General features: G+C 38.7%; 1 protein-coding gene across 5 annotated transcripts in view; it reads right to left on the reverse strand.

Annotated features, from left to right (window-relative positions):
- Positions 1–13972: 13972 nt before the first annotated feature.
- Positions 13973–19182, reverse strand: part of slco4a1 (solute carrier organic anion transporter family, member 4A1) — a 34251-nt gene continuing 29041 nt past the window's right edge. For all 5 annotated transcript variants that reach the window (XM_017305949.1, XM_008412839.2, XM_008412841.2 and 2 more), the window contains 3 exons: positions 18997–19061; positions 18749–18897; positions 13973–17960 (listed from right to left, as the gene is read on the reverse strand). In XM_017305949.1, the coding sequence (XP_017161438.1) occupies positions 17790–17960; positions 18749–18897; positions 18997–19061 (385 nt within the window). In that variant the 3' untranslated portion in view covers positions 13973–17789. The remainder of the gene's footprint in view (positions 17961–18748; positions 18898–18996; positions 19062–19182) is intronic.

Raw genomic sequence — 19182 nt, forward strand, 5'->3', positions numbered from 1 at the left:
AAACTAGGACAGCTGCACCAGGTGGACGAGTCTGATGTCCAGGGAGCCAACGACCTTACCCTGACGATGAGTTCAGATGGTGTGGTGGAAGTTGCTGTGGTGGAGACAGCTGGGATGGASGAGTCTACAATACCAAAAGTGGAGGTGAGCCAACTACTTAACTGTAAGAGCTTGACCCCACAACAGGAAGCAGAGCTGCAGGCCTTACTTCAGAGATGGCAGAAGGTGTTTGCTGTGAATGATGAGGATCATGGAAGAACTGAACAACATCAAATTCACACATATATATCAGTATAATATTGTGTCATTTCAATTGTTTTATAATTATGCGTCTTGCAGATTCCAGGAAGCAGGTGCTAGATGAGGCTGTGGTAAACTTGATTGTAAAGGATTCCCAACCCTTTTCAGTAGTGGAGGATGAGGGGTTCAGAGAGCTCATTCATTTGCTGGATTCAACGTTCTTCCTACCAGAAAGGTTAATATGTGTCAAACATACCAGCTAATGTGGTAAATGGAAATAATTTCAGTTAATTAAATGAATTATTTTGCTTTTCATTTCAGGCTTTAAAAAGGATGGTGGAAGAGAAATACTACAAAAGAAAAAGCCAAAGAAGACGTTCAAAAGGTGTCTGCCGTCAGCCTGACCACAGATATGTGGACGTCCATCAATATGGAGGCTTACCTGGCCATAACATGCCACTTTATTAATCCCAATGACAAACTGGGAATTGTATTAATTGGAGTGGAGCATTTCCCTTCCACTCACACATCTGAGAATCTGGCCAGGGTGGTGCATAATCAAATGGCGCAGTGGGGAATTACTGATAAGTTGGTGACTGATGCTGCAGCTAACATGATTGCATGTGCTAAGGCATTAAAGATCAGGCACTCCATTTGCATTGCTCATGGACTGAATTTATTAGTCCGAAAATCATTTGACCAGATCCCTGCCCTCTGTGACATCCGCGCAAAGGCTAAAAGAATTGTGGCATATTTCCACTCAAGCACCACAGGTAAAGAAAAGCTAGAAGGGATTCAAATACAGATGGGAAGACAGTCGCAAAAGCTCATAATCGATGTGGACACACGCTGGAACAGCACTTACCTCATGTTGGAACGTCTGTTTCAACAAAAAGAACCTGTGGCTGTAGCCCTCACAACACTCAAAACTGATATAATCCCTCTGATTTCTCAGGATTATGAGATAATTGAGGAATCGTTACCGGTGTTGTTCCCATTTTTCCAAGCAACTTCAGAGCTCTCTGAAGAGAAAAGGGTGTCAATATCCAAGGTTATACCTTTAATGAACATGCTACACCATGCAGTGCTTACAAAGATGGCAAATATAAAAAATGATGTTGCAAGACTTATGTCTGAAAACCTATTAAGGCGTGTCAAAGAACAAATTGCAAATATTGAATCATTAAGTGTCATGACAATGGCCACATTGCTGGACCCTAGGTTCAAAACTCTTGGCTTTGTCAGTCAAAGCAAGGCACAAGACGCAGTATGGCGGCTGAAAGCAGAATGTTCTGCACTAATTGCAAGCATTTGCTGTGTGTGAACAAACTTATTCACAAGGTATTTTAATTGTTTCTTTATTTAGTGGAAATACTCGCAAAATTATGATTTGTTTTGACATTAGTGGAATATTGACAGTTTTGTGCACATTTAAAATGGAAACACAGCCATCTACTCTCCTTCCCCAGCTGTAGTCAGCTCCCTGTAATCAGTTCTTTTGTACATTTCCTTCCCTGAACTCCCTCCATATTGTCTCCTATTCGCCTGTTGAGTAACGTTTGTATTTTTCATCAAATAATGTCTCATGTGACGATTCCAATCGCTTCTCTGCATTTTGAAATTGCTCCAAACACATCTGTCATGACATATTATTTTTATTTATCATATTGCATCATAGAATGGACAAGTTGTTCTCAAAATCCCTTAAATGTACATGCCAGAGAAACAGCGAGATTTAAAACCGTCTTATTTAATGAGCCGTAAGAGGATAAAAATAGACATATGTAGTTAAAATGTAATTATCTTTTCACTCCGTGTTAGCTGGGGTTAAAACCCTTTTCATTGCAAACATTTTTGATTTGCCACCATTTACAAAAAGACGCATATGGATTCACAATGGGCTGGTTCCATTAGGCGCTCCGGAATGTCAGCGAAGTAGATTCAATAAGAGCTGGACGCCAACGCGGTGCAGCCGCTACTGGAAGCTGCTGCTCTGAAAGAGCTCTGTGATTATGGCAGTGTAGCTGCTGATGAGGGACATCAGTTAATCACTCGGCAGAGCGTACAGACAACTGTGTGGTCCGTTTTCATAAAGCAGCTGATTTTTGTGCAGCTGCGGAGCCGTCCTGAGTGATTCATGGATGCATCTCACAGCTTGAAAAGACAAACCCGCTTAATGTTGCATGAATTGATCACGTAGCAAGATTTTGTGGAACGGGTTCTCCATGAATGGCACCATTTTTATATATCCAATGCCAAATGCATATTGTTGAGGAAAAATGACTATTTTTAGTGTTTAACACAGTTTAAACCTTTTAGAACAAATTCTTAATTTTGAACAGGTTTGAATAGAGATCTGCAGGAGAGCTTCTGCTCAGACCCTTGAGGTCTTATCATTAAAGACAGGAGGTCATAAATTAACATATGCAGGAAGGTGGAGGACAGTATCACTTGAATTACTGTGAGATAGGAAACTTTAGTTGGTTCACGTAACCAGGATGAGAAGTCTTCCAAAACTAACATCTGACATGGTGCAAAAAACTGAATATAACATAAAAGAAGAAGGTGGGGGGGCCAACTTCACTCAGGTCTGGAAAGGTCGCCAGTCCATCACAGGGCATCTTGAATATACTTTTATATAAATTCAGAGAAATCTACAAAAATAGTCACTTCTATAAAGTAAAATTAATATGTATTTAAAAATGTAGAGTAGAACCACATTGTGTTTTATTTATTTTCATAAAATATAAAATTTAAAATAGAAACGTCAAATACACCTGCAGGTTTTTTTTTTTTAAGTAAAATAATAATATTTTATTTATAATATTTTAGTTCTTGTGTCATTGAACACAGTAGGTCACACTCCTGTTCCCAGCCTTTGACCTCGGGTTGCTGTAGGCGTAGGGTTGCAATAGTTGCTGTTTTTTGGCCGATCGCCGATTACTGATCTTCAAAAAGCTTGACCTGCCGATTCCGGTTTTGGCCAATACCAATTTATTTTGTCTGAAATGTTGTTAAATATAGCAAGATCGTCGCAGAGTTGGTAACAGTTGGGTAACTATTATGAACTGCAATATACAGACATGACTTGGTGAGCGGAACCAACAGCCAAACCTCTCTCAGCAGAGCAAACTTGGACAGTGGCCAAGGAAGATAAGATTGGCCTTTACATTTAAATATTGTCAATTACCGATCGTCCAGAATTAAGGAAATTGGGGCCGATTTTTCGGCTGGCAGATTAAGCGGTGCACCCCTACTTTTAAGTATGGGCTAATTTATTTCTTGTTTGCTCAAACTTGGGGGTCAACCGTCTTCTCCCTCTGAACATGTCAGAGGTGCTTCTTTACTTCTAATCTGAGCCCTTCCACCCTCTCCCACATTTCACTGTTCACAGATTGAATTCACGACAAGCTGTCTTTTTTTGGTTCTTCTTCATACTCTCTGCCAAAGGAACTCAGCCTCTGAACCACCAAGCTGACATTTGGCCAGCTGTTAGATTTGGGGTTGTTTTCCTGGCTGTTCATCTCTCCAGCATCAGCCAGTAATCTGGCATCAGTAGCTGTTTGGCGGATGTTTCTTTGTGGTAATGGCAAAGTCACTGTCTGATTGCTTCTTTGGGATTTTGCCATGGAATAATAACAAAATGATTTTTATTTATTAAAAACTTCAGTTTGAGATTTATTATCAGTAAATGTCAGTGGGATTAAAGAAAAAAAATATTATCTACCAACAAAGTAGCAAGAAAGAGAGAATAGGGGTTATTATGACATATTTTAAGGGGTGCCATTTGTAAACAGTGTCATTTGGTTGCTGAGGCATGATTGGCTAATTCACTATTTTTTTTTTTAAGAAAAAGCATCTGAACAGATGTATCTGGCCGATGAGTGAAGGTTCCGTTTATTGACTATTTGCTAAAAGCTTTGAGTTCTTAGGGTTTCCATGCCTGCACTGTGTTGATGAAAGGCTGTTTCCATCAAACAGGGCATTTGTTAGAAAAAAACGTGATTTATTTCTCTTAATGGTGAGATCCAAGAGCGTTTGCAGAATTGATAGAAGCTACAGAGCAGGGTGTGTGAGGAGCTGACATAACTGACACGAAAGTAGAAAATGACAGCAAACCAGAAGCACATTGTAAGGATTCTGTACAATGAAACAGGATGGTATGACTTGGTTGATATGGTTCCCCTTTTTCTTTCTTGGTGTTGCCCAAAAATAAACGAGCAACAAAATGACAACAGGTTCTGTGAAAGAATAGAAACGGCTAAACAGTAAGTTTGCATTGTTGGTCTGCCAGTAAAGAAATCAACACCTTGGTAAGGTTTAGTTTGGACTAAACTTCCACAACAGACTCCTTTGATGCTCTATTGCAGGGGTGTCAAACTCCAGTCCTCCAGGGCCACTGTCCTGCAGTTTTTAGATGTGCCACAGGTACAAAAAACGCTGGAATGAAATGGCTTAATTACCTCCTTCTTTGTGTAGATAAGCTCTCCAGAGCCTTGCTAAATGACCTAATTATTCTTTTCAGGTGTGGTGCAGCAGAGGCACATCTAAAAGTTGCAGGGCAGTGGCCCTCCAGGACTGGAGTTGGACACCTGTGCTCTATTGAATCTTAGAGGCTTTTTAACACAAGCTTAAGGCCTTCCTGAATAATCATGTTTTTATTTGCTTGTTGATTTCCCCAAGTTGATTTACTGGCATACACTACTCTGGATTTATAAATTAGGTAAAAACAAAGTGAAAACTCTGTGAGATATAAATTATTTACACAAGACCGATTTCAAAGTCACTGAGGAGATTGAAGTCAGTATTTATCAAATCTAACATGTTCAGTGTTAACCTGCTCCTGATCATGCCTTTTAGAGGAACTTTGTTTTAAGACTACACTCTACAGCTTTTCTTCCCAACCACTTGCTCTTTATATTTCTGTCTGAATTTATCATAAAGTGGATTGTTATCATAAAGTGAATTGTTTTTTCATGTTTGTGTGCTTTAACCAGAGACAGAGAGCATGCCATGTTGTTGAATAAACTCCTTTGCTTACTAATCCGTCTCTGCAAATGTTTCTCCTTAAATGTCTTTTCCAGCCTCAACTTTTCCTTTTCATTTCATCTTAACAGTTAGATGCCATGTTGGCATGTCAACATTCTGAATAATGATATTGTGCCATGATAAGTTTAAATTCTAATTTATTCTGATGTGAAACAATAACAGTTTCTAGTTCACTTACTGTAGTTTATAACCATTGTCATCTGATGAAAGTGAAAAACATGCATAATATGTTACATAATAAGTTAACCTGGACAAAAATCGCAACCTGTGAAGTCTAACAGTGTATTTTTACTACAGCCATGTTTCCATCCAATTATTCAATTGTTGGTAAATTAAAAAAGTACCACCTCCCACACAGGACCTTTTTCTGGGGTTAATTTCCACCCTGGTAATTTGTTTTTAATCTGGTGAAAGTAGTTGGAACAGAGTGTGTGTGTGGGGGGGGGGTGATAACGACCCTCGAACGCTAGTAGTTCTTGGAACAGGTTCTGGTTCTGGAAATGGGCACAAAGAATTTTTGAAAATAAAACCCTGTAACAGAGTTACAGAATAAGGATCTGGAAGAAATGATGACACAAAGATGAAACGGTCATTATTTTGTTCTTCATGAAGCAGATTCAGATACTGTGATTAGGGAAGGGTAAAAATGTAAGCAATGAGCTGTGGCAAATCAATTTGGCATAGCATTTCTTGTGGTTGCTATTTTGATTATTTTAAATGAAGGACAATCACATCTAAATGTAGCCGTTTTATCTGAAATATGGCGGTTTTTGAAAAAACAGAAACCAGGCAAAGTGTTTCTGCAGTTGGAGTTAAAGGATTTGATTTAGCAAAGACAGGAAAGACTTGCTTTTCATAACAGTTTGGTTCTATGAAACTGTTTTATGTTATATTATGAAGCCTAGGCATAAATTCAACCTGGGAGACTCTCTTAAGCCTTCTGGCATCATCTATTACCACGCCTCAGCCAACCAGGACCAGATCGTCGCTCTGCTCCAGCCAATCACCTTGCAAGAGCTCCTTCAAAAGGCCACTCAACTATGGATTCACCAGCTGCAGCCGTGCTTCGACCCACCTCCTCCCAGTCTCCACCCTCAGCCTCCCAGACTTCTTCCAGGCTCCCTGCAGACTCCTTCCTCTCAAGGCTGTGCTCCACCGCCAGTGTTCGGGCCCGGGGGAAGACTACCCTGAGCTTCACCCTGAGCCGATCATCCAAACTCGCAGCGATTCTCAGCTTGCACGTCTTCTGCCGGTGTCCGAGCGCCAAACTCTCGGTCCAATAAAGTGTTTAACTGCTGTTTTCTCTCTCCATGTGAGCCTCTACAGATTGAAATGCTTTTAATGTTTTCATTGTGTATAATATGGGGGTCATGTGAAGTCTTGGTTTTCTACTTCTTGGGTTTGTTCACTGGTTTGTCTTACATTTTTGCTAACCTGCTTTTTGTTCATCAGATATGAGCCCAGTTTTATGTTCCTTCAGTGTGAAGTTGGAATTCAACTGGGCCAGTTCTTTAACTAGTGGAGCAGATAACTTAGGAAAAAATATTTCAAATGCAGATCAAGAAACCTAACTTGGCACTGATATTCCTCAGAAATTATTTTTTGAAAAAACAAAGGAAAAAAGAAAGAAAAAAAAGCTTTAGCCATTGAAAATTTAAATATGGCGACCATTAGTCTCGATCAAGAAAAATTAGTTTTTTCACTAAAATTTGAAATTGATTGTGCCAAATCATACATAAGTTAACCGTCTTAATGTTTTTTGGTGATGGTCATTTTTCTAGATGCCCACCATGGTTATGATAGAAAATAAATTTTTGCACTAAAATTGCCAATCAAATTTTGTCTGGTCCTAAATCATGCATATTTTGAACCCTAGAAATCATATGCATTTTCTTGATCTTGTGTTTTCTTTTTCTTGTATTTATTTTTCAAAATGGCCACCCTTATTGTAATGAAAAATATATGTTTGCACTAAATCTGTTTGAAGTTATTGGTAGTGATGACCACAACAAACCAAAATGTTAGGTTCTCAATCCACTAATCTGCTGAACAAAAATCTTAGCTTCATTAACGGCTCAACAGCAGCCATGGACAACGTTGAACCACAATCCTTCACTTACAACAGCAACTACAGTACTTCATTCCAAGGTACTAGCAGCTCTGCTTTAAACATTCAACAAAAGCCAAGAAAGGAGGTGAAGAGTGTGGAAATCTGACTTTTGGACCAGAAACAGTTAACCATTCCAGAGCTTCCTGACTTTTTCACCAACATGTGCCCTGGCTGTTTCTAAAAGAATAATCATTGTCCTCCTCAGACTGGTTGCTCTCCAGAAATTCATGTTTCCTGAACACAGGGGAGGTTCCTCATATTGCTGCTGTTCAGTCAGTGCATGCTGTAGCAAAGCAGATTCAGTGGAACTGGCCTGAGCCCTGTGGTAAAAATAAGTTTGTGCTAGTGTTTGGTGGCCTACACATTGAGTTTGCAGCACTGAGATCAATAGGAACATTACTCCATGCTAGCATCTGGACAGGGACTTTGGTAGATCAGTTAGGACAGGTGACTCATTTCTAACAGCTTCGAATGTCACCAGGATTCGCAAGGACTCGCCAATTGCACCGGGTTACAGCATGTACTCTGCACTCTCTTCTGAGGACAGCCTGTGAGCTATACTACTGATACAGCCGAGTTGCAGGTGCTCAGCTTTGAAAACTGGTGTGAGATCCGCAAATAGCAAAGCCCTCAGTTTCAATTGGCATCTGGTTTTTGTCTATGGAACTAACTATCTTCCTATTCATCAGATCATTCAGAGAGTACAACTCTGAGTACAACTTTGAGTTTTATTGTCAGTCACTGACTGAGCTCAGGCGGTATGTTTTTTACAAACAACAGCAGCTATGCACAATGGCCACTACTTTCACCCGACAGACATGGTGACACCGAGAGAAAATCCAATTCAGACTTTCCAAGACAGACATTCCTCAGCAGGACCAGTCTAGAACTCAAACACGGCTACCCCGCATATAAAACATGTTAAACTATTTACTTGTACTTCTGATGGTATATATCTATATAAATCAGATTATTGAAGTCATAGTGGAAATTTGGTTTACTGAAATGTATGTGAAACCTGGTTAACACAGTTTTTATGCTGCGATTCAGTATTTGGCTTTGGAAGGGACATGATCAAACTGTACCTGATCACTGGATCTCAGAGAAAAACGTGTTTGTAATGGCATTAGGACCATCCTAAATGAACATTTGTCTAATGACAGTCCTCCAGTTAGCCCTGCTTGTCAGTCCTGAATAAAGGCTGCACAAACCAGTCCTGACACCTGCTATGTAAAGTAAAGACTCACTGAATCAAAACTGTTACCGTGTTTTAGTTCATCTCAATGGGGACAATAAAACAGCTGAAATGTGCCTGTGACTGAGGCTGTGCAGAGGGCAAGCCGGTATCTAACGGCTTACAGGAGGCACATGCTGACGTAACATTTCAGGGCTGCCAAAAGTTAGACTTAAAGAGACACAGTGAAATTGTGTGTCATCATGTAGACACTGGGGCTGAAAATAGTATTAATTAATAGTAATACTCATTTACTGCTACCAAATCAAGAAGCGGCTGACCAGTGAAAAATGTCAGCATTAAAGAAAAAGTAAAACAAAAAACACAATTTTAATTGGGAAATTGTCTATTCAGGTAATCAGTATTGATCTCAGGTAAAGTTTTCTTTTATTTAGAATGCTGGACAAAAATTAAATTCAGTTAAGTTTAATTGTAGAGTGACAAATTCCCACCAAAGGTTATGCTGAAGCACTTAAAAATATCAATATAAGGACCATATTTGTGTGTTCGCAAATCAAATAAAGGATTCCCCAATCACAAAGTGTGTTTTAAGAATTCTAGTATAAAATTATAGTTCATGTTTGAAGTGTCCCATTAAACCGTCATGCTGAGGGGAACAGAAGACCTGATGATGCAAGGAGAGAGTGAACGCCTGGTAGCCACAACCTTAAATAATAAGCCCTTTTTCACCTATTAACTGAAAACAATAGAATGTATACAGAAGTTATGTACCACTGTGGATAACTGCATTAACTACATGTAAGGAATGTGCAATCTAATTCATTTATAAATGATAAATCATGCAATGCTTGAGTAAATATTTTTAATTCCAATATCCTTTACCGTCTGCAGCTGTGCATTAAAAACACATTTCAACAGCGAGCGTTTCATTTTCAACATTCTGAACACGATGCGTCCAGGATTCAGACACATATTCTCACCAAGGGAATTTTTTTTCTGTCTTTCTTTGTCATGTCTGCACTTGTTTATTTTTCAGCAGGAAACCACGTTTAGAGCAAGGACAAGTGCAACATGACACAAAAAACCAGACCCCAACATACTCACACCGGCTGACCTTGATATGTGAGTTTGTGTTGGTATGTAATACGTCATTTGATTTTGGAACCGAATGCTGAGAAGAAGCAGATTGCAGCGACAGAATAGAATAGAATAGAATAGAATAGAATAGAATAGAATAGAATAGAATAGAATAGAATAGAATAGAATAGAATAGACCTTGATTGTTCACCCTGGTAGAAAAATATCTTTGGCTCGTTAGCATAAAATGTGAAGTTAAAAGAATTTTAAAAAGGCACACAGACATAAATCTTTGTACTTCTATACAAACTGAGGACTTTTTGTTGACTTCCATTCATTTTAGTCATTGCTTAAATTTCTAACACAGGCATTTTTCTTGACCATAACCATTACTTCTCCATAATCTTATGCAAAACTTAATTCATACCAATCCTCTAAAACAGGGGTCCCCAAACTTTTTCCTGTGAGGGCCACATACTTTTTTCCTTCTCTGGTGGGGGGCCGGAGTCAGTTTGTAACAGAAGAAGTGTTACACGTTTATCACCTGCGCTGCTGGAAATTGTTGAGGCAGGGGGGGATGGGGTTCTCGATTCATTTTTACCCAGAAAGCACATGGGAAAAAACCGTTAGTGAAACTGTCACTGGGACTGACTAGTATATATTTCATTGAGGGAAACCTGGAATGCGGCGTTCATAACAAACACGTGCGTTTATCTGCTCTACCGCTAGCAAACAACCGTACTGATTAAATAACATAAAAGTCAAGCAGTTCCCTAAAAGTCCAACAGATGGCAGCAATGCGCCTTGCAAAACAAAATGCCCAGCTTACAGGACACACCTCCTGCTAAAGAGCCCCCTGGTGGTTAAGAAAAATCCACATATAAACCGGAAAATACGATATATGAAAAAAAATCTGAATGCTGCCTGGTATTGTTCAGGGGGCCGGACCAAATGTGGCAGCGGGCGGGATCCGGCCCACGGGCCGTAGCTTGGGGACCACTGTCCAAAACTAACTTGCATAGTCATATAAATTATGTTTTTACACACACACACACGTAAACCAGTTTTAAAATTAAGTATAAACCAAATCACGCCATCCAATTTTAATAATGTAAAATTTTGGTGTGATTGCAAGATCCCAGATTGTGTTGCCAGTCAGTAGAACCAGAATGAAATAAATTAGGCTCTTAATATTGGTTTAAAATGATTTGGTGTTTTTAATTAGCTAAAACTTGATCCAATACAATGTACGTCAGGCTTTCATTCAGATAACTTGTTTGGCCGTTGATTAAGGTGAAACACTTACTAGACTTTCCCAAAACCATCTTTTTATTGGAAAGTGAAGTGTTTCAGCAGATACTCTTCATAAACTTCAGCTAATTGAAGCCTCTATCGCATTAGAGTTGCTGCCTGATGTCTGGGAACTAAAGCTGCCTGGAGGGTTTTATCAACACTGCAGTGAGAAAGAATGACTTGTTTACTTTCTGACTCCAGCCAGACATGATATATTAGAACCATCAGCATGCAAAACAAGTTCCAAAAGCATGAGACTCTGTAAATGAATTTTCTAGAGTCTTCACTGTTGCTGCAGAACAGGTCAGTCTAACACCGGCAGCTAAACGGCAGCATGTCAGTTTTTTTAATTTACTCTAAACCGAGTGGATAATTATTATTTCAAATGAGGTCTGTTAGGTTAGCATGGCTGTTTACCCTTGACTAAATGAAAAATCATTTGAAAATTACCCTTTGAGCAAAAAAACAATAGCAATCAGTAAGTAGGCAAATACTTTTTGACAACATTTCACAAAAACCATAATTCACAGTTGGGATCATTTGCAAATGCCATTTCAGATCAGCTCAAGAAGTCTTTATAAATAGAAAACTTTTATTGCCATTGCACTGAAATAGCACAGCAAGATTAGTAATGCAACTAAAAATTCAGGGTGGCAACTTCCCTGATTTTTTTCTCCAAATGTAACAATGATCCTTATGATCAAACAGTTCCACTTTAGTTTCATCAGACAGAAGAAAAATGTGCATTTCCAAACTGCAATCTGGCTTCTTTATGCTTCTTGTGGAGGAATGTCTTCCTCTTGCAGAGTAGTCGTTCTACCTATGTCAGTACAGACATATTTCACTGTGGATAATGACTGTCTCGTCAGCGTCAGTCAGCACCTTCACAAGGTCTTTTGTTCCTGTTTTTATTTGCAAATTTCGGATCAAAACCCGTTTATCTCCAGCACACAGATCCAGTCTCCTTTTTCAGTGGTATGACTATTGGTATATTCTTCATTCTCTTATTATTGTGGCAATTAGCAGATAGAAATAATTTCATTAATTCTAAGTTTGGTGATTATTAAAAAAACAAGATTTTTTTTCCTTGTTGCTTCCAATGAGCAAATTTATTTTTCGAAACGTCTAATTATTTGGACAAAGGAAATGCAGCTATTGAAAAAAAAAAAAAAAGTTTTATGTGCCTTTATATTCAGTTACACAAAAGTTATATAAACTTTTGGTTTCAAATGTATGTGTTGAAACATGAGACATTAAGGGTCAATATAAATTAGAAAACATGGGAAATATCCTGATTTTCTTTTTTTTTTTATTCTTAGGATGGTCTTCCCTGTTCACTTGTACAAAAATTTATTTATTTCTACTGAGCCAGTGGAGGAAACCTGCATGTGTGTATTTGAAACAAGGAAAACAAAAACAAAAGGAACTGAATCCATCTCCTGCTCTGATAAACAGCAGACGCTCAGATAAGGCACAGGACACGGCGCGCATGAACGTGAACTGACGGAGCCGTGGAAGTGAAAACTGAAAAAACAACATGCGTCGTGGTCAGGAGTGTACATCTCTGGATCCATCATACATGGAGGCATAAATCAATCTTAAGGCGATGTTTTCTACTGGCGTTCGATATTGTTATGAGCGGTGTGTCATCAGTGAGCATTGAGTTTCCACATCACAGGTGCACAGCAGAGAGAAGCGGCTGAAACAGAGACACAGCTGATGGTCAGTTTGTGTCTGAGATGTCTTAGAGAAAACCACATCATTCTTAGTCTTTTTCATTCTTAAGAATGAAAACGTAGCTCAGAGTCCGGTCACAAGTCTAAATTAGTTGATTTGTTAAAAGGTTTTCTGTATGAGTCACTTCAGATCAATGATAGCATAGGAGTAATTACATGATTCCATTAAAAAATGATTTGTATGTGTTTTCTCTGATGTTAAGATACAGAAAAATGAGGGTTGATCTGAGTCTGTACTTAACATTGAACATTTTCTGAATAACTGTTATTTACTGCCACCTGGTGGTCAAAATAACAGCAGGACTGTGACTGTTTCCTACAGGAGAAATCAAAGATCTCAACCAAGCATGTCACTAAGAAGAGTTTTCATTGTGTTTATTAATGCGTTTTAAAATATATTCTTTGTTTGCACTACTAAAAAAGGCAGTTGTTTTAGAGCGGTATTGCTTTAGTCACCAAAAGGTCACACCAGTCTTCAGGAGGTAAGCGATGGCAGCACAATAAATAATATGAGCAAATAATCAAACTGACAGAAAAAAATGTCAGACGCAATGTTGTGCTGTTCAAATTTTGTAATTATAAAAACAGTTCACATTTTGGAGTCATTCAATAAAAAGAAAAATAATTCACAGCTTTCATTAATAACAACATACTCCACAAAAACAAATGAATATGCAGTTTAACAAAAGGGTTTTATACATTTGATATTCTGAGCTAGGAGACAGAGAAAAGCACAGGTAAAATGATTTACAGATGTAGGTGAAAATAATTGTTCGCCATCAGTTGAAATGTGTCAAGGTCACTCATAACATGAGGGTCGAACACCATAACGATACAGATCAGCACAGTGGGTGGAATCTGACATCACAAACAGGAGAATGACAGCAAAGACTTTGAGTACTTTTAAAATTACACCGCTGATTAAAAATGTAAGTGCAAGATATCATGAATAAATTATTTGCATAAATATGTTGATACAAAATAAAGCACAGCAGTTAATTTGCAAAGCTGCTTTGGCACGATTGGAGAGTTACAGTACTGAAATAATTAGGTCCAAATGTAAAATGCACTTAAGAATTTACAGTATGTTACCAATGTGAATAATCTTTTTCAGGTCTAACACATCATTCAGTCACGATGCAAAGCAATTTCCTTTATGAACTAAAAGATGGATACCTTGGTATTGTGCCTTTTTATTCAGCTATTGTACTCAAACTGGATTTTCATGTGTCTACCTGCCTACTTTTGGGTATTATATTTGATCGACTTTGGTTTGACTTTGGTTTCACTTAACCTATTGATGAAGAGCAATCTTTTTTGAGTTATTAAATGAGCGAGGCTGTGTCATATCAAATAACTAGACAGCCAAACACTGAAGCAAAATCACATCATTCCATTTGGGTTCAGGTACATGAGTGCAAATGTTTGCAGTTTGCAGCAGGTAACTTTTAAAAAATCGCTAGTAACTTTACCATGCTGAATGTTCAAGCTGAATTATTGCAAAGATGTTATATTATCAGATGTTGTCTTATGTTTGGCTAAACACATTTATTTAGAAAGTCATAGGAATCGGAATTTTTACTAATTTGGGTTCAGAAAATATTTATTTTTATTTAATTTGTTGCCTAGAAAAATCTTTATCTAGCTACAGAACCAAAAAGCTAAGGCTATAGATTAAAAAATATGTAAATTTTTCCCATAACTTTTTAGTTCCTGTGTCTAAATAAATACAGTTTACTGAAAGGAAATCAGCTGCAGATGACAGTTTTTTAAAAATATATGCATGTTTTCATTTTATTTTATATAACATGTTAACATGCCTGTTAGATTTTGGGCTCATTCTCTTCAGCCCAGACATTCATCTGCCACTGTATTCAGATCCATCAAAGAAACATTACAGGGTAAAGAGTGCCATCTAGTGGGACATTGTCAAATCAAATTAATCACATAAAGTTACCACCTTTCATCCAGAGGCATGGTGTTAACATCCCATATCTAACATAAACATATACAGAGCGCTTAAATTCATAGAATTATGCAAAGATAGTCAGGCTGCAGGCTATTCCAAATGTTTGTAGCCTGAAGAATAAACTGTAGGCATATTTAGGTATTTCCAACCATTCTTGGCAAGGCTATTCATACATGTTTTGAGACATGCTGTTCATTGCTAAATCACATATACTCCAACGTTTATTACCTTATCACGATTAGCTATTGTTACAAAATATCAATTTGATATTTGAGACTAATTGAATTCCTGGTGAAGTTTGATTAGTATTTTGCTGAATTTCTTGTTTAAATCCATCTTTTTGCTGTTGGTATTTCTCAACATACCGTTGCACAATCTTTTTAAAATATGATTGCACTAAAGAGCACTGCCAGCTGGTAAATAGAGCAACATAGGTTATGTTAACACAGCAGGCAGATGTGATTGAATCCGCTTGTTTTGCAAAGATGTGACTTTCGTCCAACTTTTTGAAGGCAGTCTTAACTGGAAAGTTCAGATCATTTTACCTCACAAAAAATTCTACTTGTGCCACTTCCCTATGTGGAACCATATCGGATATGAACCCGATTGTTTTCAAAGCATCTGGAGTCCGAACAGTCATGTTCACTTTTATGTCATTGATGAATGACAGGCGTCATAATTCTGCATCAGCAGAAGCCAAAATATCGCTACCTTTGAATCCAACATCTCCTGTATAGTAGCTTTCAACAGTATTCATGTGCTTCTCAAGGTGAAAATGCGTTTGTGCTATTCATCTGTGGTGAGAATCGATGTGCACATCGACATACATCTGCTATTGAAAGACAGACCTCTTGAGCAGATTTCACAGATTAACTAAAGCAAAGAAACTCAAAGCCTGACATGGACGGATAGTTTCTGAAACCCCGCAGCCTATCAGGACAAATAAAGCAACCCATCACATCCAAAGCCACCAAATTCTCTTCCAATATTTCCAAAGGCAAAAGTGCAAAGACTGACAAAGAAAAACGCTCACAACTACACACGGCAAATTTCTTTTAAGAGAATGACTGGTACAAACGTTTGACTGAAGCCACACTGAATAAAAAGGCACATGGCAGCCTGTTGGGAGATTTCCAGAAACCTTCACACTGGAGGAAGACCTGGCTGTGCTCTCCAAGAACTACATGACCCATTAGAGTGTGGCTTGATCAAGGCAAATTTGGAAAATGTCCTCAAGTGAAATCATTCATGCCACTGATACAGCCGTATCACTTCACAGGAGCAGAGACTCCGTGGAACTGTTCTGTTAGCATTAAGCTAAGTGCTACAAGATAATGTGGTAACACTACCATTGTGATGAGGTTGGAGTCTGAATGAGACCAACATGGCAGCGCTGCCACAGCTGTTTTTATGTTCCCTACCCAGGCTCCCTTGATTCAAATGTTATATGCATGACCAATACCTTTAGAAAACACTCACACTCCACCATGCATAACGGGGAGCAAACTGTGTTTTTAATACCTTTTAGAGATTGTGGATGGTCTCTCTTAGCGAGACCATCCACAATCTAGTAGAATTTTCACATTCTTGAAATGTTCTGTTCTCCCTGAAGGCACCCTAAGAGCATGGAAAGCTGAGATCCTTGATTTGCCTCAACAACACATCAATTGCTTCTGATGGATCCTATCTAACAAATATCCCCTGCTATTATCATCCCAAGAATGAAGCAAGGTGATGGCAGACGTTTGCTCTGGGGTTTCTTTGGGACACAGAGTTCATAGCAGAGGGCAGAATTGTCGTAATCATTTGTAAAGATTCTTGAAGCTAAATTACTTCAGACTACGAATATAAACCACAGGGACAAGACACTGTAGTGTAATGGTTCAACACACGAGGAGTGACGAATGACAGGGAAAGACAACATTTTCCGCCACTCGTGGCAAATCCCAACACACAGAACACAGTAGTGACGACTGCAAGAAAAGTTGAACATTATTATCTTTTTTGTGTCATGTCACAAGCTCATGTGTGCAAGTTCACATGTATAAGCTCAAAATCTCCCATGAGCAAATTTTGCCATTAACTTGCCAGGAGGAAGGCAAGTTAATGGTGCCCTAAGCTCCATAGGAGATGAATGGAGAGGAAGTGATGTCATCTCCTTTGTGTCGAGGCCTCAAAAGATTGTACACTCAAGACAGAGATGGAGACAAGGCATGTCCAAGAATGCCCCTGAGTAGTAGGAGTCCATTAAAAGTTCAGAGTTAAACATAACAGATCATCAATAGAATCTCATGTTACTGACCAACTCACTCAGAGTGTGGCAGAATCTGCCAGGAAGACTGGAATCAGTTGTCAATATCCAGATGTGCACAGTTTCTAGAGACATTTCCAAGATCAGACACTACGGACTAACTTTTTGTTTGTTTGTTTGTTTGTTTGCTTTTTAGGAAAAACTGTCTAGCAGCATTCAAAAAGGGGCATTTTGTGTTAGCTAACTAGGAAAATGGTAAGAATATGAATTTTGCATTAAAGTGTTGAAAGCATGATGGTGGCTCAATGCTTCCTCTGATGTAAGGATCGTTCAGGACTCTGCTTTACTTCTTGTGATAAGAATATTTGGCTACATTTTCACTGGCCTCAAGGTTTCTTACAGCATCTTAAAACATGGCTTTATCTGTTCTCAGAAAACCGATCATATCTTCCAGTCAGTCACTGTAAAACAACAGACGAATAGGAGATTCGTTTTTATTTGACTCTTTCAAAACCGTAAAATGCTTCTGTGAAGAGTCTAATCAATCTTTAAAAGATGGTGTCAAGCTGGACATAGTCAAGATAATGCACACACCATCGCACTTGAAGTTATTTAACTGATCAGATTTGAGCTATTTTTAGAGATGAAAAGTTAGGAGAAATAACTTTGTGAGGCTTTTGCTGAGTCAATCAAACATACATGTCAGAAACACATGCAGTCAAACCACGATTTCATTCTAGAAGAGCAGCATGATAGAAGTGCTACACACCCTGTCTGGGTGTATGTGCATTTGTGCGTGAAGGCATCCTGGGTATTTTTTTTTTAATCACACAAACAGTGACTGTATTTGGAACGGAGGGTCTGACATGTCATAACCTGGCATGCAGGTTGATAATGACGCCATCTTCTGGCAGGTCTTTTATTGGCAGGTCGCTTGTGTGCTCCGTTCCCTGGTCCGTGCTCTCGCAGCTGGTTTGAGGAGACTCCGGAGGCGGCTGGTAGAGAACGCTGGCTACGAGGAAAAAGATGGTACCCAAAAGCTGAAACCGAAGACAAGTGTTAATTACTGCCTTTCAGCAAAACAACATCACACACACGACAAAAAACACACCTGCAGCATTTGAAAGATATATCTCCTGGGTGCTATCTAAGAGCACCACTTTCTTTTTATCCCAAATCATGACAAATTGAAGTGGACCTTCTTAATCAGCGGGAGTTACACACCAAACATTCCTCAATTTGCATTAATACACGCAGAAGAAGCCATCTTGTGCTACTGCAGAAGCTAACATCCACAGACCTCCTTATCTCTGCTCTTGGGTTTACATCCAAAAAGTGCCAAAGAAAACGAATGGTGCTTCTGGATTGGCTGGTTTACGAATGCTAGCCAATGGTTTATTGAGTAGGATTACGTCTCGGAATTTTACCCATGAAAAAGCACAGGTCCACTGTAATGTAATTATCTTCCTTAAAATTTTTTATTTTTTTATTTTAAGTTTGCCTAAATAATCTATATTTCACTGTAATCAATACAAGCAAGATTCCTTTTGGAAAAACAACAACATTCACTTCTGTCAAAACTGAGCTGTCCTCATCTCCTCAGGTGGGAACACAATTTGACACAGATACTCTGCAGCTGCTGTTAGAAGTTCACCTGAACTATGATGGCTGATGATCAGCACAGACAGATTGTGCTGGAAATGTAAATCGATTATACAATGGGAGGAATCCCTGCAGAACCATATTGAGGAACTATTCTTTGTTTTGTGCCACTTGCTTTCATTTTTATCATCTTCAAAGTGAAATGGTGTCTGACTAGGAATATTACCTTGAAGACGATTCCAGCGACAAGTGTGTACTGACTCATGGCTGAGTTGTGATAGATGTAGCAGGAGCCTTGATCACCGCACTGGTCTTGCCACAATAAGCAGGAAATATCAATCACTGAGCCAAATGCAATCGGTCCTGGAATGCTGCCTGTATGGAAAGCAGTGGTACAGGAGGAAGGAAGAATTACAGTTTGTTTGGTTGCAATTTTGAGACTGAAAGCATAATCAGAGAAAGACTTGGGCCTACCAAGTGTGCGCACCACTATCCACTGGATGCCAAGAGCAAACGATCTCTGACTATCTGGTACACACCTGTACAGAACAGGGTTGGATAGATATAATGACAGACTTCAACTCAAAGTCTAGTTCATGGCTACCTGAGTAAAGTTTTGCCTTTTGGAAACTCAAATCTAAGGTTGTGACTTTTAGATTT

This window comes from Poecilia reticulata, linkage group LG7 (genome assembly GCF_000633615.1).
Source record: "Poecilia reticulata strain Guanapo linkage group LG7, Guppy_female_1.0+MT, whole genome shotgun sequence".
NCBI classification, from domain to species: domain Eukaryota; kingdom Metazoa; phylum Chordata; class Actinopteri; order Cyprinodontiformes; family Poeciliidae; genus Poecilia; species Poecilia reticulata.